The sequence below is a fragment of the Tasmannia lanceolata genome, unplaced genomic scaffold (genome assembly GCF_043159265.1).
Source record: "Tasmannia lanceolata isolate RefF3 unplaced genomic scaffold, GAP_Taslan_0.1 ptg000016l, whole genome shotgun sequence".
NCBI classification, from domain to species: domain Eukaryota; kingdom Viridiplantae; phylum Streptophyta; class Magnoliopsida; order Canellales; family Winteraceae; genus Tasmannia; species Tasmannia lanceolata.
Genome location: NW_027518693.1, coordinates 5,782,606 through 5,803,229, shown reverse-complemented (window position 1 = coordinate 5,803,229; position 20,624 = coordinate 5,782,606). Strand labels below are relative to the sequence as shown.

Sequence of the window (20,624 nt, the reverse complement as noted above, 5' to 3'; positions counted from 1 at the left end):
TGAGAAGGGATTAGATTTTTTGTCGTTGGCCAAACTCTGTCAACGTGGGTCGTTGTGAATGTTTGATCTGGGCCGTTGATGTTGTGGGCCGTAATAAGATACGAGTATACGGTGGATGGATGTGCATGTAGAAAAATCCAATGGGGCCTACATTGTTTGGGTGATCGAAATCATTCGATTGTTGGGCCCTGGCATAGATAAGGTGTGCCCATAAAATATTTTTCATTTGATGATCTTAACCTTCTCATCCGTTGAGGTTTCTACACGTGTCGTCCATTATGGAAATTTCTATAGATCGGAGGGTTAGGATCATCATATAGAAGTGAGTTTTAGGGGACAACCTATTTACGTTGTGGCCCAACAAATGGGCGGTTTGGATCATCCCACCGTAATTTTTGAACCACACATTGTATAAATTATCTGGATTAGATTTTTTGTCATCGGCCAAACTCTGTCCTTGTGAATGTGTGATCTGGACCGTTGATGTTGTGGGCCATAATAAAGATACACTGATAATGTTTTGAGTCCTTTAATCAGAATAGGCTGCCACTATCTCAAACGAAGAGGGCCTAACAGAATAAGCTTGTTTGCAGTAATGGGTTGTTTTACAGTATGGACACCAAAGCCTAATGGTGCCTACACTGTCAAATCCTTCCTAATTCCTTACAAAGCTCAATTGTTTGGGCTCCATTGGTGAAGTACTATGTCTATCTACTCCATATGGAAAAAGAAAAATAGCTATGTTTTCAACAACAAAACCTCATCGAAATACAACTTAAATACTGCTGAAAATCAAACTCATGGTCTATGGAATGACAAAATGCAGAAAAGAAAGCTGGGGTGTATCATTAACGAAAATAATCAGATGATGAGAGGAGGGTTTTTGGGCATGGGGTTGATAAAAATCAATTGGGACTCGTTAGAACCACCTGAAGAGGACAACTTGAAGTTAATCTTGAAAAGTCAGGATCATCTGCTGGCAGGGTTTCCAGTGGGTTTATGAATGCAATTGTTGAATATTTTGAATGTCAGTTGGTTTTTTAAGATTTAGGTAAACTACAGGTTTTCTTCTGTAATACCTCTACCAAACTTCATGGGCCAACAGCATATATGCCCTTCATTCATCAGGCAGCAACTCTACTAAGCAACCATTTGAAACAGAGCAAACCTATGATACCTTGATTGTATCCAAATTAGACCTCCACCAAAACCATGCAAATCAAACACCTTGTAATCAGAAATTAGAGATACTGACCACCCTATGAAAGTATTAAATGCACATTTGACAAAGCCCATGATATGCTAGGTTTCATGTGAACGAGTAATTCACACAGCCCACGATAAGAAATTTCCAGGACTCGGTTTAAACCAGCTTTAATTCCACTTCTAAATTTCACCAACTGCTTTGCATTCTTCTCCTTGGTTTCAACCAGCTTCAACTCCACTGCTAAATTTCACCAACTGCTTTGTATTCTTCACCTGCATTCAATAATGAAAACCAGATGAATTCAGAGCAAAAACTTTGAAATATGGAAAAAAAGCATTTTGAAGATTCTTAAACTTCATAGATGATAATGAATCTCTGTTATTGATGACTGATTGTTATAAAAGGTGCAGTTCTGCTTTCCGACAAAAGAGCCAAGTTGCCACATCAATATACAAGGTCAACACCATGCAGATTTGTCTCAATTGTTGATTTTCTTTTTATAGATAAAGAAAATCTTATTAAAACAAGGTGCACACCTGGAGGTTCGTAGGTTCTGGAGAAACTTAGGAGCTTCGTGAGTAATCAACAAGTTACGATAGCACAAACAAACGCCGTTTTCAGCTTAGGCGTTCAAGAAATTAATCAAAGGGAGATGACATTTTCAACACCCCCCAAACCAACCCCCCCCCCCCCCCCCCCCCCCCCCCCTCCTCTCTCTCTCCCTCCTCAGGGTAATGCACCCCCCTTTTAAGGGAACTGTGGGGGCTGACTTTAACACTTTTTAACCTCAAATCTCATTAAAAGGGGGGGCGCATAATCGTTAAAAGGGTGAAAAAACCATCTCCTCATGTTCGGAATTTTACATGAATTCAATCTTTCAGATTAATCAACAATAAGCTTAAAATTCTACCCAATCATGCATTACAAATAATAGATCACACCGATCAATAGCGAATATACAGGTAAAATAAAGAAGTGAGGAATCTAGGGGCCAAGCATCCACCAATCTAAGGTAAAAGTCTCAAAGGTAAAATAGGTGCAAGGTGTGGATGATCCAAGGGTGTCCGTAAAATCAATATCAAGGACTGACATGCCTGAATATAGCAAAGATATGATCACACCTGATAAGTAGGTGTGTCATCCTCAAATCTTGCATGAAGGGGCCACAAAGAAGTGGTGGAAGAGCCGGAAAGTCGATCGGACCCAGTAGAGTGCAGCGTCACCAAGTAGGAGAGCCAATGAGGGAAGGATATAGTGTGCAGTGTTTAAAAATAAGCATGTGATGCGGAATGCGGCCAAGAAAAATCACTGTTGACTCGGCGCGGACGCAGTTGACTCGGTCATAACTCGGGCAAGTCAAAGGAGTTTTTATTGACTCTCTAGGGCAAAATGCGGAATGCGAAATGTGGTGCAATGCGGAACGTGGCAAGCTAAAAGGTAGTCGACCCGGGCGAGTTCCGAGTCGAGTCAACGAGTTTTTAAACACTGATAGTGTGTATGTGAGCGTGCAACCCCCAAACAACAAAGAATGGAAGAGATGCAAGAAAGGAGTAAGCAACAAAGAAAAGAATGGGGAAGGGAGGCAATTGTAATGAATAGTCCCCACATCACTGCAATTTAATCACTAAAATCTGCAGGGACGGCAAAGAAGTATGGGAAAGCGATGGGCAAGTTAAAGAAAGGATGGGGAGTGAAGTAGGGAGGAAGGAGAGGATAAAAGAAGAGGGGGGAGCTAGGGAAACAAGTGGCAGGCAATCGTGGACTGCAGTCCCACTGTGCAAATGCCCAAGAAAAGAAGCCGAGGGATGGAGGGGAAATAGAAAGGGACATGCAAAGGGGAAAAAAGAGGAGGAAAAGAATAGTGAAAAGGGGAGAAAAGAGGAAGAGGAGGAGGAGAAAGAAGAGAAGAGAAATAGATGAGGGAGAAGAAGAAAAGAAGTAAGAAGAAGAGAGGGAGTGGAAAAGAAAAGAAGGGAGGAGTAGAGGAGGGATAGAAGAAGAAGATTTACCTCGCGGCTAGGAGAAAACTCCCAATTTGCATCAAATCGCATGAGGGGTGGAACTTAGTTCATTAAGTAATGACTCAGATGTGTCACAAAAAAAAAAGTAATAACTTAAATGCTCATACTTAAAAGGTCGGTGAAACAAAAGCACTCAACAAAAGTCAAAATCGAAAGTACGATCAGGAATGGATAGGGGTGCAACTCGGGTCGGGCTCAACCTTAACCCAAATGGTTCAACCCGATTTCGGCTCGGCTTGGGTAGCGTTTGGGTTGGGAAAAAAGCCAAACTGATTTAATTTTGGCTTGGATTAGGGTCGAGTCCTTGGGCAACTTGACCCGAACCCGACCTTCCCCCCTCTAATTTTATTGTGATTTCTTAGGGTCATTTTTTTGTTTTTTTTTGCACTTTTCTATGACCCTAGGTTGACCCAAACCCAACCATGACCCAAGTTGGAAAAAACAAGTTAGACGGGTTGGGTTAGGGTTGAGACATTTAGAGGTGGGTTGGGGTAGGGGTAGGGTTGACCATCCTATACCCGAGGCTCGGTTGGGTCGGGTTAGGGTTGAGGGAATGCAATCTCGGGTAGGGGTAGGGTTGGTCTCAACCTGATCCACCCAAGTTGCAACCCCAGGAATGGAAATTATCCTACGTGCAAAAATATGTTCAAAAATAGAAACTAGACAAAATAAAAACTAAAGTGTTCTAAGATGGATGGTGATCAAGACTGGACCACACAAATACTAAAACAGAAAATAGACAAAGCAGTCGGGACAAGTTGGCCCACTACATAATAACGAAGAAATAGCAAAACTCTGTGTATTGAACATATATTGATGCTGATATTGTGTATGATCATGCCCACCTGTGTTCTGGAGAATCTGGACTGTGAATGTAATGGCCCCCCATCATAGATTCAGTAGCCTAAAAGTTGCAGACAGCATAAGATTGTAGCTCCAAGTACAAAAACTTTTGACTGCGGACTGTTGCTCAACCTTTTTGACCGGCTACTTGCAGGGAACCATTCGAATGATAGGATTATTTTATGAGTTTTATTTTTAGGGTATGGAATCTCCATTGTGGGCCCGTCAAATGAAAAGTCGTGATCATGCTAACTTGACCTCAGTGGGCCCAACCATGAGTGTCTCATGAGTACATTTTTTTTCCCTTTTTAAACAAGTTCTAAAGAGCACACCATGGATGCATTTACACTCACACATGCACACATTGTCAGCAACAAAATGGAATAGCTAAGAATCTATTGGAAATATGAACGTGAAGAAATTAATATGAAGGTGTTATGGTTAAGTAATTATGTTTCAAGCTAAGCTATTTGGACAGTTTGAATGTTCAGAAATAAACTGAAAGGGGAGTTCAATATAATTCCTGATGGCACTGTCTCTTCACATGCATTTTCCACATTCATCCACACCATAGTCACAAATATCTCCAACTTTTTCAAAATATTGTGATTTTATCACCACATTTTGATAAAACGACAAAACTCCAAAACAATCCCGAGATTAATATCACAATATTTTCATTTTTATCATTCACTGTGATAAATATCATGATAATACCACGAAATTTTTACGATATTTTAATTTACATTTTTTGTAAATTATATATTTACATCTATTTTTAAATATTCTATTTTTTTCAAAACTTTCCCTTGTATAAACATGAAACTAACAAAAGAATTTAAAATCTCCCGAGATTTGCACTACCTGAGACAAATATTTGTGTCTATGATCCAGTCTTACTATTCAGGAATTACAATAATCATGGCGGTGGCAAGATGCAAATGCAGAACACTAGAGACTCTTCAGTAGGAGTAGGAGATGAAACATCACGAATGAAAAATACTCATGAAAACCAGAATAGGAGAAAATTAGTCACCACCATTAAGTTGATGGAATCTCTTCTTGCACTAGTTCAGCACACATCCCTTCTATAGTTCCGGCGTCAGAGATATTTTCTGGAATATCAAATGCATACCAAGTTTCATACACTGAACGGCTAAACATGTTACACATAAATCACTTGACAAAACCAATATATTACCATTATTACTTCGGCAATCCATCTGCCCCTCAGATATTCTTCCTAACAAATGGGCATGTCTCAACCGTGCTTCGCGCTTCAAATGATTTAAGCGGGTCCGTCCTTTCACGCAAAAATTGTTTTTTAGAACTTCAGTGCTGGCATTCACATTTGTTGCAGAAGACTTTTGCTCCACACACTGATCTGAAATCAATATGTGCACACTCATACTCAGCATCACGATTTTTTTTTATTTTTTTTTATTTTTTTTTTTTTTTTTGAGAAAAGATAATTTGCATTCAAGATAAGCATTATGCGAATAAATAATAACCATCAGTCACAAGTAAATATAGAAAAGAGAGTTAGTATTGTTGCATAGCGGCATAGCTCATTTAGTGAATGGAAAGCTTTTCTGCAGATGCAGAGGTAAAAATTGATTCAGACCCCGATACGAGAATGGGAATAAAGATCATCCAGAATGGGAATGAGAAGCACAAAGGAGAGAGAACGATTAGTTATGAACAGACTATATAATAATTCTAATTTTTCAGAAACCAACCTTCACAATTATTTCCAACAGATTCATGGAAATCAGGCTCCGCTTCCAACAGTAATTCACCCGATTGTGCCTTTGTGACTGCAGGTACATGATGGATCCCTCCACAAACATTCCTTTCTCCCCTTACCTGGCCTCGGTTTAGGCATTTAAGTACATTTTTTGATGCCCTTCTCTCAGTGATTCGGCGTGCTCTAAGTTGTCGAGCAGCAAAACGTTGATGTTCCCTCAGTATATAACCCATCTGTAAAAACCATTGATGTTCAACATCACCGTGGTTTCCATTCGACACATCTGACAATTTTTCTCTCCGTTGCTTTCTCCATTCAGAAGTCCTCAATAATAGTCGATGACGCGCATTAAAACGGTGAACCCGTTGCATCTCAGATATCAATAACCATTGTGGTTCAATTGTAGAGAGTTGTTCATTCCGTCTTCCATTTGATACGCGGATTTGCTCGATTGGTACATGTATTTGTTCTGGTTGGGCATCATTACGATCCTTATTCCTTGATTGTCCTCTCTGTGCATTAGTCCTTTTTAGCCTCACTTGGCGTGCAATACGTTGTCGCTTCCTAGGTTGTTGTAGTTCATCAGTCATCTGTAAACTCAATTGTTCTCTTCCTTCAACGGTTAATTCTAGCTGTTGTGGAGCGGCAAGATGGAAATGTTTCATTCTGCGTTCTCTTTGTCCATCACGGATGAGACTTCGATCTTTCTTTCTTTGAGCTGCAACAAGTGGCCATAATGTTCCATAAAAGTCATACATCACAAACTAATTTCGGAAAATATCACTACCCTTTTTAACAATCAACAAATAACAAACAGCATATAATGCGGCTCAATAAAGCAAATCTATCAGAACAAGTAGTGTCCATGAAAAAGCATGGTTATGCCAATTTCCCATGTGCCTACAGCAGGTAATACAACACATCAATTTCAAAAGAACACATTAAAGAAAAGTGATATGACACAAATCAACCATCAACATAGAAATAAAATGGTATGTTTCTGTTTATCAGTAGACGAATTGGAAAATAATAATCAAAACGTGACATACAATATGATTCTAGATTACACCATGTACACTGCACGTCGGGCATGGCTGAAAAAAAACCAGTACGATATTCTTTTCTTTTTTTTAAGACAACGGGCATTATATTAAAGAAAAGGACAGATGCACATCAATGGCCTAGATTTGCCCAGAATATAATGTGCCTCTCAAGACACATGATTTGGGCAGCTGATCCACCACATTGGCACTCCTTGGAATATAGAAGAGTCACGATAATTATTTTTACTGCACGGCCAATGAATTGTGGACTAGCAAAATGAAGACCAGCACAAGATATAATTTTGTGACCTCCCCAGTATATATAGTAAAAAACCCAACAACTGAACATGGAGATTGGATGTGTTGGGGTCGAAATCAAAGCACCAACCACACAATGCCATGTGGCTCCTGAGCCCACAAGAGTAGGGGTGCAGGGTCGGGCTCAACCTGAACCCGATGGGTTCAACCCGGATTTTTCTCGGGTTGGGTTGGGCTTTGCTCGGGTCGGGTTAGGTTTGGGTTGGATAAAAGTAAAAGGAACCCGACAAAATTTCGGGTTAAGTTAGGGTTAATGCGTCGGCAACCCGACCCGATTCATAACCCAAGGCAAAATCAGTATTTTAGTACTATTTCTTTAGTAAGAAAGCTAAGAATGCTATTTTTTATGGTATTGTTCTAGTAAGAATGCTCAGATTGCAAAACCCAACGTAAAATCATATTTTTGAGTAAGAAATCTAAGAATGCGTAAGCAATCATGTGCCATCTAATATTTTATTATATCTTGGATTAATGATTTCTTGGTTGTTTTAGAGAAGCTTGTTTTTTTTAGGGAAGCTTGCTTTTTGGGAGAAGATCTGCATCAGTTTGCATTAATTACATCTTGCCTTTTGGGAAAAGCAACCAGTGTTTTTTCTATTTACATAAATATCCTTCTTTTACCGAGACACCTTCATCTTGATCATTGGACTCATCTTCTTCTTTCTTGAACTATCTGGAACTGCTACCAAAAGGTTTTCAATATTTCTTCCGCCCTATTCTTCACTGCTTTACAGCAGGAACAGTAAACCATGTCAAGCAGAAGAAGCAGCCGAGGTTTTTCTTTCCTTCAACTCGGGTCGGGTTCGGATTGGAGAAATGGCACCTCAGGTTGGGTTCGGGTTGGCACCAACCGACCCGAGTTGCACCCCTACACAAGAGACTTGAGGCTGCGTGGCAAGACACATACCCACCCAGCCATGATGACCGCTTTACGCCAGCACAGTAATTTTCTCTAGCACGCCGCCGCCAAAGGCCACATGCCACCCCACTGGCCAATCAAGAGCCACTAACGAACCTAGGGAAGATGCAGCAACATTGCCAATCATGGCAACCTCTTGAAAGGTTGAGCAAATAGGCAGCACCGCAAAGAGATGCAGAGCATCCCCTTGGCAAAGTGATGTAGAACCCGGGAAGGGAAATAGAAGAAAGGGGAGGAAAAGAGAAGGAGACGAGAATAGAAGGAGAATAGGGGAAAAAGAAGAAATTAAGGGAGAAGAGAAGAGGAATAGAGGAAGGAGAAGAAACTAGTAGACGACAGAAGCCAATCAATCTTTATTCATCCAAAGTTAATAATCTCTATTACATAAGGCCTATATATAGGCAATTGAAATAAAATTCCATAGAAAATAAAATCCCTAAAACTAAAACATGGAAATAAAATCCTAGAAACTAAATAACATAAAAATTTAATCCTAATGGGCAAATATGCCACTTATCAGGCTAGCTCTAATCTTTAATGTTCATGTCCATAAAACCTTGACAACAACGACTCAAACCCTTTCTTCTTCTGATTTTCTTCCCAACCCTATATCAACTTGGTATCAGAGCTTACGATCCAAGAGATTCTCTTCTCAGCCTACATCACAAAGACTACATCGGCCTAAAAAGCTCAATTGTTTTTGTTTTCATTAATTCTAGCTAATGAGGGTAGCTTAGTCATTTAAGAAGTTGAAATGTCCTTTTAAGTGTCTTTTGGTAAGTAAGAGTAATTAAGACACTCCACATGTAAAGGGCTAACATATAAAGCCCTATTTCTCTCTTTTGTTGGGTAGCTTTTGATGAATATGATTTAAAAACTTGAGGGTTTTGGAAGTTTGCAAGAGATTATCTTGCTTCTAATTTCATTTGGGAAGAAACAAAATTATAAGCTTTGGTTTGAAGCTTATCCCCTTTCTCCATCTATCACCTTGTGAATCAATGATTTTTATCTGTTCTTCATCTCGGCATCTCCTCGCTGAGGTTTAATGAAACAAATCTCGGGAATCTCAACAAGTCCGGAGGATCTGTGGCCAAGGTTTTAAATTTCAGTTTCGGGATGCGTTTTTGTCCACACGGCTGAAATTTTGAAATTTCGGACGAAATCTATCGAAATCAAATGAGGTCATATTTTACACCGTACCAAATTTCGACAAAATCCCTGAAATTTAGGGAAATTTCGGTAATTTCAGCTGAAATTTCGGGATAATATTAAATATCAAACAAAATCCAGATTTTTTCATGATATTCGTTAAATTTCGACCGACATTTCGTTCGAAATTTCAAAATTTCAGTCAAAATTTTTTAACGTTTCGACTTTATGCAATTTCGATTTTGCTTTTGACCGAACCCGAAATTTAAAACCTTGTTTGTGGCTTAGTGGTCGTGCTTGCCCCTTTTCATTTACTGCGGATTGTTGGGTGGAGTTACTGCATGCATTTCTTCTCCTAATGCACAGTAGGTAAACTATTTAATTCCTTCGCATTTCAACTTGAAAGGGAATTGAGTTAGTGCACAACCATTACGATCCCTGTAAGTGAATGAACTTGAGAACCAAACTTTAGCAACCAATGAGCATTTGAAATTCTTTTTTTTTCTTTCCAATTTGAAGCCCTTTTAATTAAAGGCTTGGATGCAATGTTACCCGGGTAGCCCTTCGACCCACGACCCGGGGTCACATGACCCCAAACATAGGTCATTTGCGACCTGGATCGCTAGAAATGGCGACTCGAGCAACCCGCGGGAAAGGAAGAGATGCATATAGAGAGGGGGAAGAAGGGTGAAAGAGAACCAAACAACAAAAAGGGGGAGAAAAGAAAGGCGATTTTTTAGGTGATTTTGGAACTCCCTCCTTAGGTCGATGGAAACCCTAGGGAGGGAGGCGTTTTCTTCCCTATTTTGTCTCTCTTTCTCTCTCCCATCTCTCTCTCCCCTATTTCGACTCTCTCTCTCCCGTCTCTCTCTCCCTCTTCCCTATTTCTCTCTCTCTCTCTTCCCTATCTCGTCTCTCTCCCTCTCTCCCGTGTCTCTCTTCCCTATTTCGTCTATCTCTCTCTCTTCTTTTTCTCCCCATCTCTCGCTGATCTTTCTCTCTTCGATTGATCTCCCTCTCTCCCTTCCTGATATCCCTTTCTCTGCCTATCTTCTTTTCTTTCACTTGATCTCTTCATGTTATCTCTCTTTTTGCTTTTTTCTACTCCCCTCTCTTTCTTCCTCTCTGCTTTCTCTTTCTCTTAGATCTATCTTTCCTATTTTTTGGTCTTTCTCATTCTCTCCCTTGATGGGCAAGGGAGGTGTTAGTGGCCGGATGATGCCCAAAGTTGGGCAGTCCTCGCAGGGGATGCAGCATTGGTGGCTGGAAGTGCGAAATGGGCGGATTTATTGGGGAAAGGATCGGATCTGGGTTGGGTGGATGGAGAAAGTGGGCTGATGAGTTGTCAGAAGTGGTAGACGTGGCAGGAGTGTGAAAAAGGGTGGCCGAATTCGGAAAAAAAAGGAAGAGGTTGGATGTGGAGGGTAAAGATGGGTTTGATCGAGGTGCAAGGTTGGGGCCAGAAGGGTAGGATCACAGTGAACAATGGTGGGCTCTAGGATTAGGTGAAAATAAGGGTAGGATTAGGATTTTAAGCTCTGGTGAAGCTGAAGGGGAAGAAGTTAGGGTAAAAAATGGTGGTCTCTAGGGTTAGATTAGGGTTTTTGGCTTGGTGGTTTAATGGGGATCCCCCGGAATGGGCAGTGGCGCAAGGTGGAGGCCGCCGATGATCAGATTCGATGGATTGGCTATCGTGCACGGTTAGAGACGCACAATAGCTTTAGGCCTTTGAGCGGGATTTTTAAAATTTGAATTAGCCGGCTATAAAGTGATGGAGCAGTCTAAGTGTCGTGGCAGGTCACAACTATGATTTGATGGGGTCCACAAATATGGCACTTTCAAATGAGACCTTTGTGCAATATAAAGGAAAGAAGGGGGAAATGGTGAAGGCATTTTCAGCTGGGGTAGTAGATGAAGAATTCGAAAGGGAAGTGAAATAAGTACTCGGCAGGGTGGCAGCGCATGGAAGTGCAGAATTCGTTGCAGTGGTTGACCCAGAAGATCATTTTTTGGCTTTTTACTGATCTAGGAGCATGCTCCTAGCCACCCTTAATTGATTCTATGTAATGCAAGTAGGGACCCCTGGTCCCCAATGTAATCTTCTTAGTATCAATGAAATTGTCAATTTTCCAAAAAAAAGAAGAGAGAACCAAAAAACAACTCTCGTTCCCAGCTTTAATCTATTCATACCTTAATGCAGGCTAAAAAAAAAGAAGAAAAAAAGAAATAAAAGAAATAGGGAAGAGGAGAAGAGACTAACCTGAAACATATATTTTTCCAACAGAAACTCCACTCCATGTAGTATGGACTATGGAATGATATTCTTGAAAAAATATATGATATTATATATATAGAACAAGAGCAACCCGGATTAGCTCTCCAAACCGACCCGCAACCCTAAATAGCGAACCAACTTAGCCTACCCTCATCGTGCCTCATACCGGGCTAATATCGTAACCCATACCAATTCCCGTACAGCGTACAAGAACAAACCACGTTCCAAGTAACATTGGTTGGATGGCATGCTATTTGGAATTGCAAGTTGGAGGTCATGATTTTGGAAATTAATTAAGCTAGTGGATGATACCAACATAACCCAATAAGGTATTGAGCTTAGAAGAGTGGCCATTGCAATGACTCAAAGAAATCTAAAAGTGATGGGGGTGCGGAATATGTGAAGCTATGAAGCACGGGTACAGGGTGCGGGTACGACACGACACGAGTACGTGATTTTCCAAAAAAACCGGGTGCGGGTACGTTCGGGTATGTGAATATAATAATATATTTTAAGATTTTATTATATATTTATAAAAAATTTTAAAAAATAATTGGAGAGCAATCAAATAACAATAACATCACCAAAATGGAAAATTCTAATATTACTCTTCATTTCATAAGTGATTAAGTTCCATATTTCATAACATGAGGCATCAATACATCATTCATTTGAAAAAAAAGTCTCTCGCCAGTGTGTTGACCAGTGCCTGACAAGATAATTTTTAGAGACCAAATTATGAGATTTTTAATACCGGACTTTTGGGATTTAATAATGTTTGGACATTATAGATTTTATGAATTTTTAAATTTTGAGAAATACCCCACCGTTTGGAAGTTAAGAAAGTTAAAATTTTGGCCCGACCATTTTTCTACGACTTTTGCTCTAGAACAGGAGAGTTGACTTTTGTTCCTTTTAGATTTGGGTCTTGAAACTATTTTTAATAAATCCAAATGGGGGGTATTCCGTTATTTACATGTAAATCTTAAGTAAATGGATAATAAAATAGTAAATGGACAATAAAATAGTAAAGACAATAAAATAGTAAATACTAAGTACAGGAAAGGAGAGAGAACAAGCAGGAAGGGTTTACAAACCAGATTAGAGAAACAGGACGTGTCGGGTACGCACCCGACACGCACCCCAACGCACCCGACATGCACCCAATACAAGAAAAATGCTTTTAATTTTTTAAACTATGGGGGTGCATACCCGGGACGTACCCATGGCATACCCGAACGTACCCGCACCCCATACGTGTCGGATACGGGTACGGGAGGCCCGGGAGAGTACCCGTGCTTCCTAGATGTGAAGGATATAAGGTTAAGGGGAATGAGGGTGGGTTGGTTAAGAAAAGCAGAGGTGTAAAACTAACAAAGGAGGCTCAAAAAGGGTAATACCGTAGTTTGTAATAAGAATGTAGGAGAAATCTGTACATGGGTGGTATGTAGGGCCTTAGCCTTAGTAGTCTAAATGTAGGTAACCTCCAAGAGAAGAAAGAGACACAGCTAGACTAGAGACGAAAAGGGGTTGATCTCAGCCACGAAAATGAGATAAAGGAAAGAATGATCAAGATAAAAAAAAGATCAAGTTCAAGAAAGATCAAGATCAAGAGGAGAAAAGATCAAAGCAGAAGAAGGGAACGGTTTATATGCACAGCCGAGAAGAAATGGTTTATGGACCCAACAAAGGGGTGAAAAGGGAAGGAGAGAAAAGAACATAGGGATGTAAGAGAGGGAAAGAAACCATAAACGAGAGAAAGAAGCAAGTAGTATGTCTCATCAAAAGATAAAATGGACAACACTACCTTTCGAAAAAAAAAATGGACAACACTATCTAGTCTCTACAAAGTCTAATTAGATGACAAACATGGATAAATAGGCAGAAAGCTTCTGACGCAGAAATTAGTTTCACCTTCATGGGGAGAATTTGAAGAAAAGGCTAGGCATGTCTCTGGCCTTTAGTGTCACAATTATAGTCCTAGAATTCCGTTGGTTTTCATTTTTAAAATTTTACAAGGCGTATTTTGGTCATTTATTGCATAAACTACTTTGACGGATACTTTGTGGTTACCTCTAGCAATGAGACATGAAGCTCTTCAGATTTCTTTCTTATCATAATTAGAGCCAGCAAAAAGCCATTTTAAAACACACAGGAGGAATTTAGCAACAAATCCCACGCATATCAACAAGAAAAGGTAATAAAAAACATTGTGTGAAAATATTGCAGTGAATAAGAATGATTTTCACAAAATTCTGGTAATGATTTTTTTCAGAGAAAATTAGTCGCAGAATGTCAAATCCGATGGAGTACCTATAAGAAAACCCTTCTCTGTCTAGGGTTATTCTGTATCATTCCAATTTTATCAGATGTTTCCAAAGAGACCTATCTAGGGTTATTTAATCTTTAGTAAAAATATGCAATTATTGCAAGGCTTATTCAATCAAAGAAAATAATATTAATAATGGACCTGAATTGACGCTATTCAAAATAATAATAGTAATAGTAATAATAACAATAATGATGATGATAATGATAATGATCATGATGGTGGTGGTGGGGGTGGTGGTGGACCTGAATTGCATTTGTGGTCCCTCTCTTGACATATTTGGTCTTCATGCATCCTTTCAACTGTTGGGGCTGCAAAATGAAAATCAAATATGGTGCTTTAGAGGTTATGTATGATCAAAGGGAACCTTCTTTGCAAGAAAAAAAAATTTTCAAGATAAGTGAAACCTATACTGATGTGAAGGCATATTGAACTAAGTTACTAAATAATGCAACCAGGAGTTTGGATGCATGGACAATGGTGCATCCACCTGTATCACATTGGTGATCCATCTCATCACGTAATTGGCCCACATGAATCTCATCTACCACCCGAGAACTACAGAAATGTTTTTGTACTGCAATATAAGGTAACTGTTATCCAAGCAACACGCAAAAAGGAATTATGTTAAATGAAAACTTTAGTCAAGTGTAGAAACTAATTATATAAAAGGAAAATTTTCAAACCAAAGCAAGCCATATTGTTCAGGTCACATTAAACAGCATTCACTGCTTTTGTTGAATGGGGTTGTCTATTTGAAAATCATATAAATTCAAATTAAAATTGAGCCAGCATCACATTGACCGTCCATATGTTTACATGCTAACAGCTAACCCCTGTAGCATTTGAGAATTATTACATTCTGTTAGTAAAAGGCCTTCTAGCAAGAACACAAATTACAGTAATCCTTTCACTTAAAAAGCCTGCTAGAATGTTGTAAACCGACTGTTATCAAAGACATTATTGAAGTAGAGAAATTCAATTATGTGGTTAAATTTTAAATGGTCTATATGTTCTATTATTGCGTGTATCAAAAAATCCATCTAGAAAGTTACCTTCAGTATATTGGCTATCCTGTTTTTCACATACTTGGACTCCATCCATCCCTTCCCGCATTTGGAAATCACAATTTGCAGCTGGTTCTGCTATATAAATATCAAACCGGTGTTCAGAAAAATCCTTTAGATAAAGCAATATCAAAAGGTAAAGGAAAAGGCCTAAGGCAACATAAAAAAGTATAGGAAAAGGCAAGAAGGCCACCTTTAACAACTTGTTGATTCATAGACTCTCGAACTTGCTTTGCATGCACCCTCTCCAAATTTTGAGTATCTGTTTGCAAATGCAGAGCAAGAGTACCATGTGTGGCCAATGCTATGTCATTTGTGCAACACAAGGAACAATTTGGGCAAAACTAGAACTTTACCTTTGATGCTTTGGCAACCCATATATCCTTTTACAAGGTCCTCATTCATCCCTTGTACTAATCGAGCATTTCTGGACCGAGCTTGGCGTCGGAACTGGGTCAATCGGGTCCTTCTTTGCAATGGTAAGATGGTTTTTCCAACTTCAGAATTACCTCCCACTTGTGTAGCAACATGTTGCTCATCTGAATTATATACCCAGTCAGGTGGCATCCAAGTCCAACACATGCAATTTGATAACTTGGCATTAGATATTTTCCATCCATTATGGTTGAAATAAACGAGGGTGCGATGGGATAATGGCATCACGCAAAACAAGATGCGAGTACCTGGACACTGACCTGTTGAGCTAAGATTGTTATGTGGGTTTTGTAATTGAGGAACAATTTGGTTCAGTGGTGATCCTGACAAAAAAGAGACATGGACATCCGTATTAAAAGATGAAAAATAATAATAATAATAATACTAATAATAAGAGGAATACTAAAGTGAAGGGCGCCCATGCAAGAGCCCAATTGCAAGGGATGCCTTTGGATCCACGTCATTTACGGCAACTGGGGTAACCTGCGCTTCTCTTTTTATCATTCTATTTGGAATTTAATATACCTTTGTTATCTCCTTTTTAATATTCTTCTTAACTTTCTGTTTTTTTAATGGTCCTTTACTTTCACATTTATTTTTGGCCAAAACTCTTTATCACAAAGAGAGAAAGAAAAACAAAAAACCAGAATTTAGCATTCCCATGACCAAGAAAAAATTAGCCCAGGATGTCGCTTGTCAGTTTGTAAGAGTTCACAGGCCGAGTAACTCCCTCAGCGGGTTGTCTTTAAAAAATTCTTTAAAGCAAAACGGAAAAAGTAAGGAATTCACGTTTCTAGTTTGTTTTCAAGAACACCGAGAGAGTTCAGCACTTGTGATTCTTTATAGAAACCAACAGGAATTTAAAGGTGAAATCACTGCTAGAATCACTCCATCTACGATCTTGGTTTGTAAGAGCAGATCCCGATATCAATATCAATTCATCTAGTGCATTGGATGATTAAATTTCTCTCAGGAATCCGCTACTGCCCTGTTTAAACAGGGGATAGTAAGAAAAGAAAGGGAAACATGAAATGAATTTCCACAGGGCGTTTTAGTGTGGTTATAGTTTCAGAAAATCAAATTGGACAAGCGACTGTTGCTGCCCTGTTCTAGCAAAAGAAAGGGATACGCGAAGTAAGTAGTTACAAATGGGTTCTGGCTGTTCAACGTGGGCTTATTGGCTCATATTCCATGCTTGCAAAACATTCCTTCTTTTTTCTCTCATTTTGATTGCTTTGAATATGATTAAGATGAGATAAAACAGATTTGCAATGAGAGTCTGTAGCCCATAATAAATGCAACATTAAAGGTCTAAACCGAGATAAAAAAAAAAGGTATATATAATGCATAGTGGGATAAAAAAAAAGAAACAGGACAAGCAGGTTATCCAAGTCGCCATAAATAACGGGGATCCAATGGGGCACCCTGGAGCTTGGCCTTTTGCACTTCACATGTTTTAACCGCTGTAAAAGGCTATTACATTTCCCAAAAATCTCTCAGCAGCCAATCAGAGAATGTAATACAAAGTGAGCATGTCCCATTATCAAAACATGGTCGTGTGGATATAATAATACAGTAACAGTAATAAAAATAATAAAATAATATAGGTTGAAAATTTTGGAGAACGAACCTTCATGACTTTGATTATTTGGGTGTGAGGAATGGAAGTCATGTTCTGATTCCAACAGTAATTCAGCTGATTGTGCAAGTAACAGCAGATGATTGATCCCTCCATCAACATTGTTTCGCTTTCTTAAATGACTTGTGTCTAAGCATCTGTGCTCATTCAACGATGTCCTTTGTTCTCCCCTCCATTTTCTTCTTATGTGCTCATTTTGTGATTCCCAGAGTTTTTCAGCCCATAGGCGACACCTCTGACGTGCCGCAGCACGGTGCGGTCTTTTATGCAGTTGCATCTTCACATCAATTTGTAACGGTCATTGCCGAGCAGCTTTATACATTTTTTCCTCAGCTGATCAGAAATAATGAGATTTCTTTGCTGTAAAACAATGTTATAGTGTTCTCTCAGTTCATTAGTCATTCTAGAATGGCCACAGATATATAGAATGGCATTAATCGTGCCGAAGAATGAACCTTCTATATTTCTTTTTTAGAAATAACAATAAAAATTTTATTGAGAAGAAAAGGCAGGAAAACAAAGGGAAAAGGAGAGACTGAGTTAGCCACATGAAAAGAAAAGAAAAAATAGTGTTATACTGTACATGTGTATAAGGGAAATGAATACACGCAAATAGTTAATGCTAAACAGACTAAACAACCCTATCATTCAGAAGAAAAAGAAAAAAATGACTAAAAAAACCCTGAACTTCTCATCCAGTACAAGGGTGTACAAGAGAATATGGCCTTGTCGTGTAGATGTCGTTGTCACAAAACCACAGCAACAGAATGATCCTAACCATCTTTTTTGGGTGCAAATGATCCTAGTTGTCTGAGCAATGGTTAACAAATGGAAAACTAAAACAAATTGACGAGCACCAAATTCAAGTCCTCTAATTGTATGGTTAGGGTTATTGGCTACGTAGGCTACTTTTGGAGCCCATGAGATGAGAAAATTCAGATCTTGCTGGCATTACTTGGGTTTCCCAAAATCAAAGTGGCTCACGAGTGTGTGTGTTTTCTCCTTGATCTCCCAGTGCAAGATAGTATCAACTGCATTCCAATGGCTTTGTATTGACCTTCTAAAAAATCATTATAATAAAATGAATCCCAAGGAGACTTCATTCCTGGACAGAAGAGATGCGTGATGTCCAATTCAAATGCTTCAACTTAAACAGATCCACCCCCATCCCACCCCTCTAGAGAGAGAGAGAGAGAGATTTTGGGGACATTTCCTTTTATTTCTTTGTTGTTCTTTGTGGAATTGCAGGTCATTTTGTTAAGAAAACTAACCAAACCAATAGCTCAATTTAGCCTGAGAATTGAGACTTTTTGCTAGCCAGTGAACACCCTTTCATTCTCTGCTGAAAGTCTATAATCGGCTCTAGTAATTGGAGATTCAAATCCATAGTGTTGGTAATTCTTCACTTAACAGAGAGCTATCATAGAATTTAAAAAGTGGCTCATCAGCCAAGAAATCTGCCACTTAAAATTGTATTTGATTCACTACATGCTGCGCAATGGATTGAAATTGTTATGTCATGCTTTATTCCAATTGTTAGTGGTTGTGTTTTTGCGAGTCAGCAATGAGAATATCTTGACATCTCTGTGAGGACCGTGATAACTCCGAGCATCGATTGCCCATCTACATCAGATTTCTGACCTATATGATAGTTTGTCTTTTGCCCCTTGGCCGTGACAACAGGGGTTCTGCTGTAGACATTTTATTCTTACTGTTCTTGCCCTGAATTGACCATCTCAGTTGTGGGGTTTTCCCAATTTTCTTCCTTTAATATAGTTCTCTACTATTAAAAAAAAAAAAAAAACAATCACAGGTGCATGTGCATCGTATCAAGAGTGTGCAACCAATCATATTTGTTGAGATATCTAGCTTGTTCATCCTTATATGTAAACCACTTTACTATCAGATCACACATTAACATTTAAGAACATAACGAGATGAGTATACAGTCATTCAATTATAAACTCTGCCCATGTATTTAATCACTCACAAAGTCACAAATATTTGAGTAACACATACTTGTATCTCTTTTTCTACTACTTTTTTTTTTCCGTGTTCAAGCCCCTGTGTCTACCCACATAACTCAAATTCGTGATTAGTTTCAAACGGGTGATCGAAAAATAGAAATTTCAGCAAAGATCAGCAAACCAAATCACATTTACTATTCAAATCAATAAATAAATAAAAAAAACTGCAAGGCTTGGATTGGATTCCAATTTTTTTTCAAGGAAAAGAAAAAAGAAGGAGGCAAAAATACTAGAATTATATCTATCTACATGAAATTCAAATGTTTTCAGACCGAATTAAGTTAGCAGAAATTAGAAATCTCGTGTTTATCTCCAAGATAAGAAACCTTAAATCTCCAAAAAAAGCACTCACTCTTTTGTAGTTAATAATGAAACAAAAGAAAGAAGACGAATAGAGATTAAAAAGCTTACTGGGAGAATGACGACACCCAAATCTAGGGTTTCTTTTCCTTTTCAGCCGATCGATAACCCCAGGTGGACTCTTTTCCGAGGTGGAAATATCAAAAAACACGGAACCAACAAAAAGGGAAACGTACCTATTTTAAATTTGCCTTCTTTTTACGTAATATTCCCGGTGGTCTTGTCCCACCTATCAATTTCTTACTCTAATAAAAAAAATCCATTTTCCATGTTATTTCCTAATTAGGTGATGCAACCAAATATATAGCAAAAGAAAGACAACTTGTTACATTAGAAACTAGTTGGCATTTTTTAGATTAGACAATCCTGTGGCGTTGGGAGAATATGTGCACTTCTTACTTCTTAGTATCCATTTGGTTGGGTATAGAGAGAGAGTAGTGGAAAAGGCATTTGCGAGCTGGTCTGTCGCATGTTAGACCAACCACCTCGTAAATGAAGACAACACTAGTCTGTCGCATGTTAGACCAACCACCTCGTGAATGAAGACAACACTTGTCTTCATTCACGAGGTGGCTGGTCTGACCCCGCAAAATGCCTACTGTGATGAACCCTAGCAAATCCCGAATATCTTCTTTTGATATAGGTTTGTGGAAATTTGCATGCTTATTATGCCAATAAGCCCTGAAAATATCATTCTTAGGGGTAGGTCATTTTTTGCGTCCCACATGCACAGGGACACTCATGTGTAATCAAGACCACTGATCATGTCAAGCCTACATCATATCCTTATGGATGTGTGGTCACACGTAGGATCACGCATCCGATCATGTATCATGTGGGGCCTGAAAAGTCGCTCCTGTTTTTAGCATTTTTCTTACTAAAATAGCATAAAAAGAATGTTGTGATGTTTTCTTTTGCTAATGATAATTGCCATAACATTGCAGAGACGAAAAATTATTCCACGGAATGCTTATGAAAAAAAGTAACTAGGGGTGTGTGCGGTTAGAGATCTCATCCTCGCCTACTGAATCGGCTAGAATCTCCTCAATTAGCCGTGTAAAAATGGAGTTTTTAATATCAAAAGTACCGCACAGCCCAAACCATAGGATGATCCAAACAGTCTATAAGATGAGACACAACCTAAATAGGCTGTGACCTAACCATCCGATCTATAGAGGGTTAGGATCAAATCTCTAATGTGCAGTCCCTCTATAGATCAGAGGTTAGGATCAACCTATGGAATTG

General features: G+C 39.0%; 1 protein-coding gene across 7 annotated transcripts; it reads right to left on the bottom strand.

The window, feature by feature from the left end:
• Nucleotides 1-1,094: 1,094 nt before the first annotated feature.
• Nucleotides 1,095-19,589, bottom strand: LOC143848599 (uncharacterized). Of its 7 annotated transcripts, XR_013235425.1 has the most exons (13): nucleotides 19,431-19,587; nucleotides 16,984-17,352; nucleotides 15,602-15,676; nucleotides 15,275-15,457; nucleotides 15,112-15,180; nucleotides 14,907-14,996; nucleotides 14,342-14,428; nucleotides 14,097-14,162; nucleotides 5,811-6,536; nucleotides 5,273-5,455; nucleotides 5,108-5,186; nucleotides 4,074-4,132; nucleotides 1,095-1,479 (listed from the first exon to the last, which is right to left on the bottom strand). XR_013235425.1 is itself a non-coding variant. In XM_077357568.1 (12 exons), the coding sequence occupies exons 2-11, from the start codon at nucleotides 17,267-17,269 to the stop codon at nucleotides 5,113-5,115; spliced, it is 1,839 nt and encodes a 612-aa protein (XP_077213683.1). In that variant the 5' UTR covers nucleotides 17,270-17,352; nucleotides 19,431-19,588; the 3' UTR covers nucleotides 1,095-1,479; nucleotides 5,111-5,112. The 7 variants fall into 7 exon arrangements, 6 of the variants coding, with proteins under 6 accessions (XP_077213683.1, XP_077213682.1, XP_077213684.1 ...); XM_077357568.1 differs by lacking the exon at nucleotides 4,074-4,132 and having other exon boundaries at nucleotides 5,111-5,186; nucleotides 19,431-19,588; XM_077357567.1 differs by lacking the exon at nucleotides 4,074-4,132.
• Nucleotides 19,590-20,624: the final 1,035 nt, after the last annotated feature.

What these genes read in the sequence shown, in the direction of transcription:
- LOC143848599 (XM_077357568.1), bottom strand. Translation starts at nt 17,269, where the DNA reads ATGCAACTGCATAAAAGACCGCACCGTGCTGCGGCACGTCAGAGGTGT. An exon ending in GGGTTGCCAAAGCATCAAAG is followed by an intron (nt 15,181 to 15,274) that starts GTAAAGTTCTAG and finishes ATTTGCAAACAG; the next exon opens with ATACTCAAAATTTGGAGAGG. An exon ending in GGACCACAAATGCAATTCAG is followed by an intron (nt 6,537 to 14,096) that starts GTCCACCACCAC and finishes CACTTGTTGCAG; the next exon opens with CTCAAAGAAAGAAAGATCGA.